General features: G+C 44.9%; 1 protein-coding gene across 1 annotated transcript; it reads right to left on the minus strand.

The window, feature by feature from the left end:
- Positions 1–7,457: 7,457 nt before the first annotated feature.
- LOC114702958 (tripartite motif-containing protein 43-like) lies at positions 7,458–8,822 on the minus strand. The gene has a single exon (XM_037204455.1). It carries the CDS (start codon positions 8,820–8,822, stop codon positions 7,458–7,460), a length of 1,365 nt encoding a protein of 454 aa, XP_037060350.1.
- Between the last annotated feature and the right edge of the window lie 6,062 nt (positions 8,823–14,884).

Below are 14,884 nucleotides of genomic sequence, written 5' to 3' on the forward strand. Positions count from 1 at the left end.
AGGGATGCCTGGGGCCTTGGCTCTGGATCACGTTTATTTTTTATTTTTCTGCCTCCGCTGCAGACATGGGAAACAAGGCTTCCAACCCTGTTAGTCCTTCCTCTCCGTTAGGCTGTCTTGTTGAAGCTTTAAAACCTCTCAGTTTAATGCCTTATGTAAAGATTTCTAAGCTAACTTGTTTATGTTCAAAAAAGTGGCCAAAGTATGCTTTAAAAAATAAAAAAGAGCCGCCGAGCGGCTCCTTAGATCCCGATATTTCACGGGAGCTATCCAATCACTGTCGGCGTTCAGGCAAATGGAAAGAGTTGCTTTCTTCTTTCTCAACGCTAAACTGTCTCTTCTCATTTCCTTCTCTCCTGCTCATATGCTCCTAGCTATACATAAACCAGAGGATTCTCTGACTCCGGAATCTCTGACTCTAGATCTTGCTAAGGAACCAATAATTAAAATTCATGTTCCATTCTCTCTCTCTCTCTAACAGAACTCTCTCAGATACAAAGTAAGCTGGTTCTTATACGTCTAATTCTGCTTCCTTTATTAAACAATTTCAATATATAACTCAATTTTATAGTCTTACCTTTCATGATATATATATATATACATGATACTTTCTAATAATTTACTCCTGGAGGAACTCAGGCGGGTATGGGAGCAGGCTAGGATTCACGCAGACGAAATTCATCAAACTAACCTTTCACACCCCCCAGGAGCCGAAGCGGTTCCTGATTGAGAGCCACACTGGGACTACAACACCCAGAGTGGCTGTCTAGCCAGAGATAAGTTTATTACCTGTCTCCTGACAGGCCTCCATAAGGCTGCCCTAAAACCAGTAAATAGTTCAGGATAAATACGAAAATCTGTCTCTTGTTCCCCAGACCTACCTGACTAAAACTTAAGCATCTGGAGAGCGAGGCTCCTGACCCCACAGGCAAAAGAGTCACCTGTGGCATTTAAGGTGTGCCAGGGAAGAGATAAAAGCCCGAAAACAAAATTGCCAAGTGCTGGCACTCGCTGACTTCCAAAAGCTGTTGGGTCCCTGTTTTAAATGAGGAAAAGGCCACGGGCTACCAAATGCCCTGCCAGGCCATCAACAGCCTTGTTAAAAGTGCCGCCTAGAAAGACAGAGTCAGCTGACTGCCCCAGGCACCAAGATGCATGGGTACATCAAGCTAAGACCTCCAACAGACCTAGGCTTGGCTACAGACATGACAGGGAACCCAGAACGCAGCAGGGAAGCGATCCGTTTCTTTCCTTCTGGACACCAGAGCCATTGACTCAGTCCTGGGAGTTTTGGGATGCCACCTCTCCTTTATTGTCGGGTACAGGGGACAGCCTTATCTACCTCAGCAGACACCGCCATTTAATTGTATTTTCAGAGGCATCCCTCTCACACATACATTCTTAGTGGTGCTAAGTTGCCCTGTACCTTTAATGGGGAAGGATCTCCTAGCTAAGGTAGGAGCGTCCATTTCTTTTCACTCCACACATTTGCCTCCTCCCAGACACGCCAGCAGCTCTCTTACTTCTTCTCCTAGCCACTAACTCTACAGACTCCAAATATGCTTTTCATATCCTCCTGTCTGTCCCACACTGCTATTTGGAGGGAGCGTGGACTTCTCACAGCAAAAGGAGGATCCGTGTCTAACTCAGGCCATATAATGGCCATGCTGGAGGCTTCCCACCTCCCCAGGGCTACAGCTCGATCTTACCCATATGCCCACCATCAGGAAAAGTTAAATATCTCCTCAGACCAGTTCTAACACCAGGTCTTTTTTCCAAGCCTCCAACTGTTCCAGATAGACTGTTAACTCCTCTTTTATGTCACCTAAGGTCTATTCTATGGAGCTATGCGGACTGTTCACTGCCTCAGCCGTGTGACAATCCTTGCCCATCTCCAATACACATTGGGGATCAGGTTCTTCTCTTTCCTCCAGGCCAGCGCCCTTTACCTCTTTCCCTTAAGTGGCAGGACCCTTCAAGGTAATTCTTGTAACCCCCACAGCTGCTAAACTCGAGGGCTTTCCTCACTGGGTCCACCTGTCCCACCTAAAACCTTTTATCTCACCTCCATCCCAGAAAATCTCTCTTCATATACAGTGAAACAAACAGGGCCTTTCATTCTCAAGTTCCAGAGGACATCAGGATCCACTGCCTTGTCACCAATTCCAGAGGAATAAGGTATCACCCCTCCCTTTCCCAACCAGGGCCACACAGAGCCGGAGGCAAAAAGGACCATCAAAAATATCCAGGTGGTAAGGAATAATGTAATACAACCATTTATCATTGTTCAATACTCAGCAACTGATCACCTGTGTTTCCTAAGTGTTAACCTAATAAGGGAAACAGGTGCCTTAAATAAACTACCTCCAGCAAGGCTTGCCTAAGGAAAACAGGTGCCTTAAATGAACTACCTCTAATGAGGCTTGTCTCAGATAAAAATTAAGCAGAGTACTAAGACCAGATCTACCTCAGGTAAATGTCACATGCCTCTATCTGGACAGGCCAAATCTACCTCAGACAAATGCCAACTCCAAAATAAAATAATAACGATTCTTTCTCTCTAAGCTCTCTCTATGTCAACAGTATCTTGTTAAATGGGAGGTTCCCCAGAAGCAGCACGGATGGACAGCCGCAGAACTAGGAGACGGCAGAACGTCGTTCCAGGACCTCCACCATCATCCCCAGACTTCACAAGATACCCCTCAACCCCCCAAGAGCCAACCAACGCCCACTATTCAGCTGGAAGCAGTCTTTGAGAGAAACGTCGCCCCCATACCCAGTCAACCACAATTTTTTCTTTTTTTAAAAAATAAAAGAGTCGGGAATGAAGGGTTCACAACACGCCTCCCCCCAACCCAACGGTAGCATTTACCAGGCGGACAATTCCGCCTAGCCAATTCCGGTCAGGCCGGACACCTCCGCCTAGCAAGTTCCGGCCAAGGCATCTCGCGTGACCAGAATCCGTGACGTTACATGGCTACGTAAGCGTCCAACGTGACCATGTGATCTACGCACATGCGTGGAGTAGTGACGTGACCTGGCCACGCCCCCAGCCGGTTTTTAAAGCGGAGCGCCATATTCCTGGCCCTCTTCTCCTCTTCCTCTTCTCCACGCACGTGTCTCTCCCACAGGCCTGCACTCTCTATCCCTGTATCTCTAATAAACTCTTATAAGCAGAAAAAAAAAAAAAGTTTTGGTTTAGAAAGGGCTTGAGGCAGCTAAGACTGCTGTGGTCACCTTGGACCTACTTCAAAAGAGAAAAGCCATTTATATCATCCTCTACTCCCATACTGGGAGGTGTAACAGCTATGGAGATTGCTGTAAGCCATTAATAGTTATTTTTTTATATATTAAGAAGGGGGGACCTGTGGAAGCCCGTTCTGGGATTCCTCGTGGCTTTACCCAGCAGGTCCGAATAGAGGATGATCAGGACCACGGGCCTGAGTGCAGGTGTCTGAGATGGCCTGCACTTGGCTGTGCTGGGGAGAGGAGGTCTTTTGCTCCACCCCCTTGGCGTCTCTATAAAAACCCTGGGCCAGAGACAGTCGGGGCCGTTGCAATAGGTTCCAGGCCCTCTCGAGGCTATCCTTTATTTTCTATCTGTTTATCTCCACAAGATTCTCCGCTATAAATCCTTCTATCTAATATTTCCTGCTGATCGCACTCAAGAAAACTCTGGGAAGCTGTGGGGGTGGTGGGTAAACGCCTCACAGGGATGGTATCCTCCCCCCATCACAAGCAGGACCTCTTTACCTCTACAAAATCCTTAGCCTCAAGACCAACACCTCCTGCTTACTCTTGTCATGTATACCTTTCTGCCTTGCCATCTTACTTCCTGGGATTAAAGAAATGTGTGCTTGCCAGAAAAAGTCATGAGATCTCAAGTGCTGGGATTAAAGGTGTGTGCCATTATGCCTTGCTCAGTTCCCCAGTGTAGCCTTGAACTCAAGGAGGTCCAGAATCTCTGTCACCCAAATGATAAGATTAAGATAGTGGGCCATGACTATCTTGCCCCTATGTCGAATCAAGTGGATGGAAGTTACCCCTGATCCCCAGATAAGTTTTATTGGAGTGCACAATATGTCACCAAAGTGTTGCATGTTTAATCAACAGTAATTTATTTGTGATTCTATTGTGGTGAACACTGAAGTTGTACTTTGGCTATTGTGATGAACACTTTATTCATAGGTGTTATACATATGTATATGGGCATATTTGTGTTAGAGTGAGGACAGAGAAGGATGTAAGATGTCCTGCTCTATTACACACCAGTTTATTCCCTTGATAAAGGGTCTCTGACTGAACCTGGAACTCCATTTTAGCTGGGGGCCTAACCACCATGATCCAAGGACATGCTTGAATCCAACTCTCAAAGCTGGGGTAAAAGGCATGAGCTGCCTTGCCTGGCTTTCACAGGGGTGCTGAGGATTTGAACTCGGATATCTGTGTCTGTGGTGGTATTGTGTTCCCCAAAATATTGTGTACTCTAATAAATTTATCTGGGGTCAGAGAAAAGACAGCCACTAGATACAAAGGCTAGAAAATGGTGGCACTCACACCTTTAATCCTAGCATTCCAGAGATAGAAATCCCTCTGGATCTCTGTGAGTTCAAGGCCACATTGGAAATAGCCAAGCATGGTGACACACGCCTTTAATCCCAGAAAGCCAGCCTTTAATCCCAGGGAGTGGTGGTAGAAAGCAAAAAGATATATAAGGACCAGAAACTAGAAGATTTTGGCTGATTAAGCATTGAGGCTTTTGAGCAGTAATTCAGCTGAGACCCATTCCGGATGAGGACTCAGAGGCCTCCAGTCTGAGGAAACAGGACCAGCTGAGGATACAGTGAGGTGAGATAGCTGTGGCTTGTTCTGTCTCTCTGATCTACCAGCATGGACCCCGATAACTCGCCTCGGGTTTGATTTTATTAATAAGAACTTTTAAGATTCCTGCTGAAAGTGTCTGCGCAGCAAATGCTCTTACTCACTGAGCCATCTCCCCAAGCACTGCTATGAACATTTTTCCCCCCTAAGACTATTCTAATACAGGTCTTTTGGTGAATAAAAGTATAGATTTCTAGCATGCAGATACCTACAAATGACATTACTGAGTCATCCAGTGTGTGGACATGCTTAGCTTTCTTAGATCTTGCTAGTTTACTAAAGTGATTGTGCCGATTTGTACTGCTTCTGCTAAACATTAGAATTTGAATGTGCTTCATTCTTGTGAGAAAGGTATAACCCAAGCTGCCCTGGAATTTCCCAATTTTTTCCCCAGTCACTGGAGTACTAGGATGACAGCTGTGCACTGCCACACACAAGCAGTCTATTTAGTTTTAATGCCAATAGTCCATGATTCTCCTGGTGTTCTCCAGAACATGTAACACAAATCTTAAATGGTCTTATTAATAGACAAAACGCAGAGACAGATACTGGTATAAAAGCTGAAAGATCAGAGAAACAGAACAAGCCATGGCCAGCTCCTGAGGCAATCCTTTTCCATGAATCCTCAGACTGAAAGCCTCTGAGTCCTCACCCCTGAGGGTCTCAGTGGAACTGCTCTTTAGTTCCTGCCCCCTCATGCCATTTATACCTTTCTGTGCCCTGCCATCTTTCTTCCTCTCTCTGCCCAGCTACACCACTTCCTCTTTCTGACCAGCTCTATCACTTCCTGTCTGTCTGTACTGACCTCCAGACCTCTATGGTTAACTAGTATTGGGATTAAAGACCTGTGCCACCCCACCTGGCTCTGTTCCCTCCCAGTGGGGCCTGGAACTCACAGAGATCTGGATGAATCTCTGCCTCCCGAATGCTAGGATTAAAGGCATGCGCTACCTACCACTGCCTGACCACTGTGTTTAATATAGTGGCTGGCTTTTTTCCTTTGATGGATCCCCAGGCAAGTTTTACTTGTTAGAGCACAAAGAAAACACCACCAACAAGAACCCTGGCACAAAAGGGACCAGACAGAGAACTACTGATCAGGTTCAGGTTTTGCACTCCGGGACTGAGGACAGAAAATTGAAGGTTGTTGTTTTGTTTGTGTGTTTGTTTGCTTGTCGTTCTTTTAAGTTTTGCCGTACACTTTTTTTTTAATTAAGAAATTTTCTATTCACTTTGCATACCAATCACAGATCCCTCCTCTTCCCTCTCCCCAACCCCAAGCCTCCCCCTACAACCCACCCACTTCCCCACATTTTCCCAATCAAGGTCTCCCCTGGGGAGTCAGCAGAGCCTGGCACACTCCAAGAGCTGAGGCAGGTCCAAGACACTCACCCTCTGCACCAAGGCTGAGCAAGGTGTCACACCCTAGGCGCTGGGCTCCAAAAAGTCCACCCATGCACCAGGGACAGATCCCGATCCCCCTACGTGGGGGCCCCCCAAACAGTTCACACTCAACAACTGCCTCCCGTATCCAGAGGGCCTAGTCTAGTTCTATGTGGGATGCACAGCTATTAGCGACAGATCATGGGTTTCCACGAATGTGGCTGGTCACCTCTGCACATTTTCCCCTGGACATCGCCTGCCCACAGAACGCCCTCCCCCCCCCCCACACCTCTCTCCTTGATCAGATGCCCAGAGTTCAGCCTGGCCCCCGTGTAGATGTAACCAACCGTCTTATTAAATAAGAAACACAGAAACAATGTAAAAAAGAAAGCCAAGAAGTCAGAACTCAGAGCTAAACTCTCACCCTTCCTTCTGCTGTCCCAGCTTCCCGAAAGAGAGCTATATCCTGTCTGTACGTCTTTTTTTTTTATAGTATTATTGTTCTGCCTTCTCATTGGTTGTAAACCCAAACACGTGACTGCCTTGTCACTGTCTGAATGTACAGCGCCCTTGTTCTTCAAGGCATATGTCTCCAATGCTGGCTGTATCCCTGAACACACAGAGATCTATGGGATTAAAGGCGTGTGTCACCACCGCCACACTCTGTCTATGGCTCTAATAGCTCTGACCCCCGGGCAACTTTATTTATTAACATACAATCAAAATCACATTTCAGTACAATTAGAATACCACCACACCCCCCGGCCATGGATCTCTGCATCTGCTTCCATCAGTCACTGTATGAAGGCTCTGTGATGAGAGCTAGGGTATTCACTAGACAGTCGCCCGAGTAGACCAGTCAGAAAGGTGGTGCTAGCATGACTGGATGTCAACATGCAGAAGACTGCAAATAGATCCATATCTGTCACCATGCATAAAACTCAAATCCAAGGGGATCAAAGACCTCAACATAAATCCAGTTACACTGACCTTGATAGAAGAGAAAGTTGGAAGTGGTCTTGAACACATGGGCACAGAAGACCACTTCCTAAACATGACACCAAGGAGCACAAATACTGAGAGCACTTTTTGTCATTTAATCGTATTATTATAATTTTTAACAACAAATGAGGTAACAATACAGTAAGCAATCCATAAAAACACTAATGTCCTGGGATTACATCTTCTGTGGATCACATGGGGCCAGTGGAGAAGAAAGGCCTGACAGAGGGATTGACAGTGCCAGGAGCATATTTGTGTATGAGAGAACTCTTGGCAACGTTCAGGAAAGTTAAGCTACCCTCCTCACAATCGAGGAACACACCAATCCGACCCAGTGGTCTCTCTATATAGTGCTGGAATACTGGGCATGTGGTGAGGAGACTGTGATGATCACCCTCCTTCACACACACCAGAAGAAAGGCACCCTCAGATTCACTGAGCTGGTTTCTGTTGCTTATCCAGGAATCCTTACAGGCCCCCACAGCCCAGTCCGAGGAGAAATTGTTCAAATCCACCTCCCAGTAATATTTACCTTTGGTGAAGCAGTCTGATCCCCGGGCAACCAAATAGGATCTAGCAGAATCCACAGATCTATCCTCACCGTGAGGTCTGAAGCTGCGTCTTCTCATGACATTGAAGAGCTGCTTCACATTGTTAGGGCATATCCTTGTAAATTTAAAGACAAAGTTGAATCGGAAGTGGCTGTAGCTTTCAGTCAGTCCACTGATGGGTAGAGAGCTGAGCTCTAGATTCAGAGTCTGGGGCATGCTCAGCTGCTGCTGCATTGACTCACTCCTCCTGAACATGTCATCCAAACCCTGGAGCAGTAGCTCATGTGGCTCCTGGGACATTGCCATCAGCTCCTGATACATTTCTCTTAGCTGTTGGCTCCTTTGGACCATCATGGCTTCCCTTCTCCTGAGATTCTCTAAAACACGTTGGCCTTCATTTTGCATAGACTCAATATGTTGCTCTTCCTCTTGACCCCGGACAGGACACAGTCTCCTGTACTCTGCTCTGACCATTTGCTCCCGCAGTGTCAAGTAGTCCGTCCACAGAGTTGTCCTTCTGTTCTCTGCCTCTATATTCCCTTTATTTTCTTGGATCTTCTCCCACAAAGATGCCATTTGCTGTAAAAGTCTTTCCATTTGCTCCTCAGCAGCTACTTCGATGGGACCGTGTTGGTGACCTCTGTGCTCATGGGAGTCAGAGCAGAGTTGACAGAGGTAGCTCCTGTTCTCAACACAGAAGATCCTCTTTGTCTCCTTGTGGGTCACACATTTATGCTCCTCAGAGCTCAGGTACTTCATGAGGCTGGCTTGTCTGGCAATGGACACCAGCTTCTTCAGAACAGTGTTGCTTCTGAAGTCCTTCTGCTCGGATGGTTCCCTACACATAGGGCAATGGACAGGAAGCTGGATGTCTTCCCAAGAAAGGTGGAGGCAGGCTTGACAGAAGCTGTGGCCACAGCTTATGGTGACTGGGTCTGTAAGGCAGTTGAGGCAGATGAAGCAGGTGAGTTCTTCCCGGAAGGCTTGTGACATGTCTGACTCCATTTCTCCACAACTTGTCTCTGGGCTCAGCAATCTTGACTCAGGACAGAATAATATTAGTTCAGCTCTGGGGTCCAATCCTCAAGGTGTAGGTGTGGGTAGATCTAGCAGTCTCTGGAGCCAGAATGTTTGGAAACACACTCTGTCAGGACTGGTGAAGAGTGAACCTGGCTGGCTCTTGGGGTGTCCTGTTATAGTCTCCAGAGACCACGCCCACTTCTTCCCAAGTCGCTTTCCATCGGTGAGTTCTAAATGGATGGAAGACTGAATTAACTGTGAGGCCAAGTTCCACAAGCAAATCTCCACAAGGTTTCCCTAGTCACTGCTTAGCTGGGTGTGGTAGCTCACACCTTTAATCCGAGAACCCTAGGGAATGGCCTGCTGAATTGGGAGGAGGTTTAGTTCAAGGCCTGCCTAGCCTATACAGTGAGAACTTGTGTAAAAAAAAAAAAAAAAAATGAGTAATTTTGCTACAATATTATACTGTTTCTAAATATTTTGTGGTGTGCTTATATTTTTGCTTTTCCTTTTACAATTTAACAGATAATGATATCAATCTGTGATTCTAGCAAATGTCGACATGAAAAGATTCTTACTAGTTCTTTGATAATTTTGGTCAACTTATTTTTATCATATTCACTTCAACTACAACTTCTTTGAGATTCATCCTCTTTCTCTACCCACTGTTAGAACTCTCTGTTCTATTCTTTTTTCTTTTTTTTAAAAATACATGTTTGGGAAGCCGGGTGGTGGTGGCTCATGCCTTTAATCCCAGCACTCTGGAGGTAGAGGCAGGCTGATCTCTGAGAGGTCCAGGCCAGCCTGCTCTACAGAGTAAGTTCCAAGACAAGCTCCAAAGCTACACAGAGAAGCCCTGTCTCAAAAACAAAAGACAAAATGAAAACAAACAACAACAACTAAAAAAAAAAACAAAACAAAAAAACACCATGTAGAATGAAGTAAAACCCAAGAGGCTGAGATGTTTCTCTCCTGAGGGAAATTTCTTGATTGAATATCATTTGAAGTAGGAAAGCTCCACCTAAACTCACACATTTTGAGGTGTGAGAATACATCTACATCTTATCTGCATCTTCTGGTGGCAGCCTCTATGAAGGATAGAAGGAAACTCTTTCATCTTTTCTCTTTGTCCTCTTGCCCTGCTCTCACTGGCCAGTTCATCCCTTCACTGGTATAAGAGCCTTTTTTGGGGTTGGGGATTCCAAAGTACACTGAAGACCGGCTGAGACATCCAGCCTTGCAGACTGAACAAATGCTCTCTCTCTCTCTGTCTCTCTATGTCTCTCTCTGTCTCTGTCTCTGTCTCTCTCTCTGTCTCTCTTTCTCGCCCCCACACACATTGTCTGTATGTGTGTGCCTGAGTATTCATTTAGTTCTGTTACTCTAGATTCAGAGTGGTTACCACACTTATCTCTTGGGTTTTAGTTAATTCCACATGTGGTCCAATTGACAACCAGGAATAGCCATCACTGTTCCTTCAAACTTTCCCACATCCATATCAACATATTCATTGTTCTACTCTGTCTATGTAACCATTTCTATGAGAGGCTGCTTCACAGCAGATTTCCCAGTATTCTGGCTCTTACTATCTTTTCTGACACCTCTTCAATATATTCCTAGAGCCATTGCAAATACTGTGAATATAACAGCAAGGGAAACATAAAATTAGGAAAAAAATCCTTTATTCATTGAAGTAGTTTCCTGCCTTCAGATAGAGACTCTAAGAAAGAAAGGGTGGGGATGGGTGAATAGACAGCTCCACTCTCTTGTTTGGATTCTACGTTGTTGTCCAGAATTCTTCAGCTGGATCAATCTCTAGTTGTTCATATGGCGGTTTATATGATACTGTCCCTTTATGTAACACAAACCTTACAAAGTCTTATTAACAGAAAACCCGGAGCTGGACATTGGGGTCAAAACTGAAAGATCGGAGAAGCAGAGCAAGCCGACTAAAATTCTAACCTCTTTGAAATCTTCAGTCTCAAGACAGTGAGTTCCTGTTTCCTCACGCCTTAAAGAACTTTTTCTGCCCTGCCATCTTACTTCCTGGGATTAAAGATGTGTGTGCTTCCCAAGCCAAGGCATGCAATCTCAAGTGTTGGGATTAAAGGTGTGTGCCATCTCGCCCAGCTCCGCTCCGTTCTCAATGTGGCCTTGAACTCACAGGGATCTCTGTTTGCAGAATGATAGGATTAAGGGTGTGTGCCATCACTATCTAGGCCCTATGTCTAATAAAGTGGCTGGCTCTGTTCTCTAATCCCCAGATAAATTTTGTTGGGGTGCAATATATACCACCACAGTGTCCCATGTTTAATCAGCTGTCACTTAGTTCTCATTCTACTGATGATGAGCACTGGAGTTGAACTTTGGCTATTTTGATGAACACTTTATTTGTATGTACGGTACATATGGGCATGGGTAAATGTGTGCTTGGGTGAGGCCAGAGAAGGATTTCAGATATCCTGCTCTATTACACACCAGTTTATTCCCTTGATAAGGGGTCTCTCGCTGAACCTGAAACTCCATTTTAGCTGGGGGCCTAACCAGCATGATCCAAGGACATGCTTGTATCCAACTCTCAAAGCTGGGGTAAAAGGCATGAGCTGCCTTGCCTGGCTTTCACAGGGGTGCTGAGGATTTGAACTTGGATACCTGTGTCTGCTCAGCAAATGCTCTTACTCACTGAGCCATCTCCCCAAGCACTGCTATGAACATTTTCCCCCCTACGACTATTCTAATACAGGTCTCTTGGTGAATAAAAGTTTAGATTTCTTGCATGCAGATTCCTACAAATGACATTACTGAGTCATCCAGTGTGTGGACATGTTTAGCTTTCTTAGATCTTGCTAGTTTACTAAAGTGATTGTGCCGATTTGTACTGCTTCTGCTAAACATTATAATTTTTATGTGCTTAATTCTTATGAGAAAGGTATAAGCCATGCTGCCTTTGAATTTCCCAATTTTTTTTTCTCAGTCACTGGAGTACTAGGATGACAGCTGTGCACTGCCACACTCAAGCAGTCTATCCAGCCATTCGGTGTGAACAAATTTTCTATATCCCTCCCTCGTTCCTCCTGTCCCTCTCCCCCTTCTTCCCTCCCCTTTCTGCTCTTCCACTTCCCCATCTCTCTGTATATGTGTACCTGAGTATTCATTTAGTTCTGTTAATCTAGATTCAGAATGGTTCCCACACATATCACTTTAGTTTTAGTTAATTCCACATGTGGTCAAATTGACAACCAGGAATAGGCCTCACTATTCCTTCAATTTTTCCCACATCCATATCAACATATTCATTGTTCTACTCTAGTCTATGTAACCATTTCTGTGAGAGGCTGCTTCACAGCAGATTTTCTAGTATTTTGGCTCTTAGTATCTTTCTGACAACTCTTCTACAATATATCTGCTGCCAGTGATGCAGAAGCTAGGATATAGATGCATCTGATGGTGTTTAGATCTATGGGATCTCTTTAGTTTTGCAATCTCCATTGTAGTAGTCTGTGAGGATCTGCCTATATGGTTTATTACTTCTTTTTTATTTCTTCATTTTTTTTTTTTTTTTTTTTTTGGTTTTTCGAGACAGGGTTTCTCTGTGTAGCTTTGCGCCTTTGCTGGAGCTCACTTGGTAGCCCAGGCTTGCCTCGAACTCACAGAGATCCGCCTGGCTCTGCCTCCCGAGTGCTGGGATTAAAGGCGTGCGCCACCAATGCCCGGCTTATTTCTTCATTTTTTTAATTAATTATTTTTTCATTTTACTTATCAATAACAGTTCCCCCTGTCTCCTCTTCTCTCACTTCTCCCCACCTCCATTCACTCCACAGTGATAGTAGGGCCTCTCTTGGGGAGTCAACAAAGTCTGACACACCATATTGAAGCTGGACCTAGTCTTTTCTCCCTGCACCAAGGTTGACCAAGGCATCCCACCATAGGAAATGGGCTCTAAAATCATCCAGTTCACGCACCCAGGATAAATCCTGGTCCCACTGCCAAGGGCCCCACAACCAGATCAAGCCATGAAACTGTCACCCAAATTCAGAGGTCCTACTTTGTTCCCATGCAGGTCCCCCAATCCAGAGACTCCCACTAGCTCAGGTCAGTTGTTTCTGTGGGTTTTCCCATTCATTATCTTGACCCCTTTGCTCATATAATCCTTCCCCCTTCACTTCAACTGGACTCTAGCAGCTCAGCCCATTACTTAGCTGTGGATCTCTGCAACTACTTCCATCATTTACTGGATGAAGGCTCTATGATGACAATTAAGGTATTCACCAATCTGATTACAGGGGAAGGCCAGTTCAGGCACCCTCTCCACTATTGCTTGGATTCGTATCTGGGGTCATCCTTGTGGATTCCTGGAAATTTCCTTAGCATCAGGTTCTCCCTTACCCCATAATGGCTCCCTCTATCAATGAAAGGACCAAGCAGATGCCATAACAGGCTGCTCAGTCTTCTCTCAGAGATCAGGCCTCAATTTCAGCTTCCTGAGACTTGAGCAAGCAGTTTCTGGAAGGGCCATGAACAAAAGACATAGTCCTTGCAGTAGCTCCCTTTCTGCACATACTCTGACTGCTCAAGGTTCAGTCAATTATTTACTGTCTGGGACCCCTCACCAACTTAGAGCTATATGCATGGGTCAATGTGAACGTGCAAGGCCAGCCAACCCCCATGGCAGCTCAAGGACAGAGCCTGGGACTTGTCCAGGCCTGCCCCAAAATGATAACTGTAACTTCCAACCAGTAAATTCAAAGGTTACATGCCCTCACCCAATTATATGATGCAAAGGTTTGTACCACCCTGTTTTCCTTTAAAAACCCCTCATCCTGAGAGCTCAGGGCCGTCCTCATTCACCTGCCTAGCCAGTGTGTTGAACACAAACCCGGGCTTGCTTGTTTTAATAAACCCCTATGTGTTTTGCATCAGAAATTGGCTCTGTGGTGGTCGTCCTTGGGGGTCTCGAGACACAGACACAACATCAAGATATCTCTTTCCTTGCTTTCCCTCTCTGTCTCTTCCCCAATTCAACCATCCCATTTCCTCATGTTCTCCTTCCTCTTTCTTTTCCCCTTTCTAATTTACTTGGGAAATTTTACCTATTTTCTTTTCCTAGACTGATCCATGCATGTCCCTCTTCGGGTCCTCCTTGTTACCTAGCTTCTCTGAGATTGTGGATTATAGCCTGGTTATCCTTTGCTTTACATCTAATATCCACTATAAGTTTGTTTTTCTGGTTCTGGGTTACCTCACTCAGGATGTTTTTTTTTTTCTTGTTCCAGCCATTTGCCTGCAAATTTCATGATGTCATTATTTTTTTTTTTTTTTTTTTACTGCTGAGTAATACTACATTGTATAAATGTACCACATTTTCACTATCCATTCTTTGGTTGAGTGGCATCTAGGTTGTTTTCAGGTTCTGACTATTATTCATTTGTAAGTTACGCCACTAAATAAACCTCCCTTTTAACTATGTGGAGTGGCCTTAATAATTTCAGCAATAGTGATTCTCACAGCAAATGTTGTTAATTGTGCTGAAATTCTCCACTCTCAGAAACTTTAACAAGAATCTGGGGTAAATGGCTCTTTTCACTTTTCATGTATACTTTTTTTATCCTGCTTCAGTACTTACAGTCTTTTATATGAAGAAGTAGATTCCCTGGACATTAAAGAGAGTCATTGCCCCAACAAATTGTGAATGGAAGTCTGGAAAGTAGATTTGTAATGCATATCATTGCTGAAAAAGGATGCACTCTGGATAATCCTGACCCCAAAATGTACTGTTAATCCCACTCAGTGAGAATAAGGCTATTACCACAATTTTTGAGCCAAATTTGAAGCCATCTTTATTAAGCACTGACCAGGAGTATAGATACTGGCCAGGTCCATTCCCAGGATTCCCAGAGAATGACCACGAATTACATCAGCCTGGTCCTTAAGGCAAAATCCACAAAGCTATGTACTTCCTGCCTTCATCCAATCAGGGATAAGCATACATCCTGATTTAATTCTTGCCTTCATACTTCCTACCTATACCTACACCCTATGCAGTTAGT

Source organism: Peromyscus leucopus, chromosome 4, assembly GCF_004664715.2.
Source record: "Peromyscus leucopus breed LL Stock chromosome 4, UCI_PerLeu_2.1, whole genome shotgun sequence".
In the NCBI taxonomy this organism is placed as follows: Eukaryota; Metazoa; Chordata; class Mammalia; order Rodentia; family Cricetidae; genus Peromyscus; species Peromyscus leucopus.

Bases quoted from the DNA above. Each gene is read 5' to 3' on its own strand.
- LOC114702958 (XM_037204455.1), bottom strand. From the start codon at position 8,822: ATGGAGTCAGACATGTCACAAGCCTTCCGGGAAGAACTCACCTGCTTC.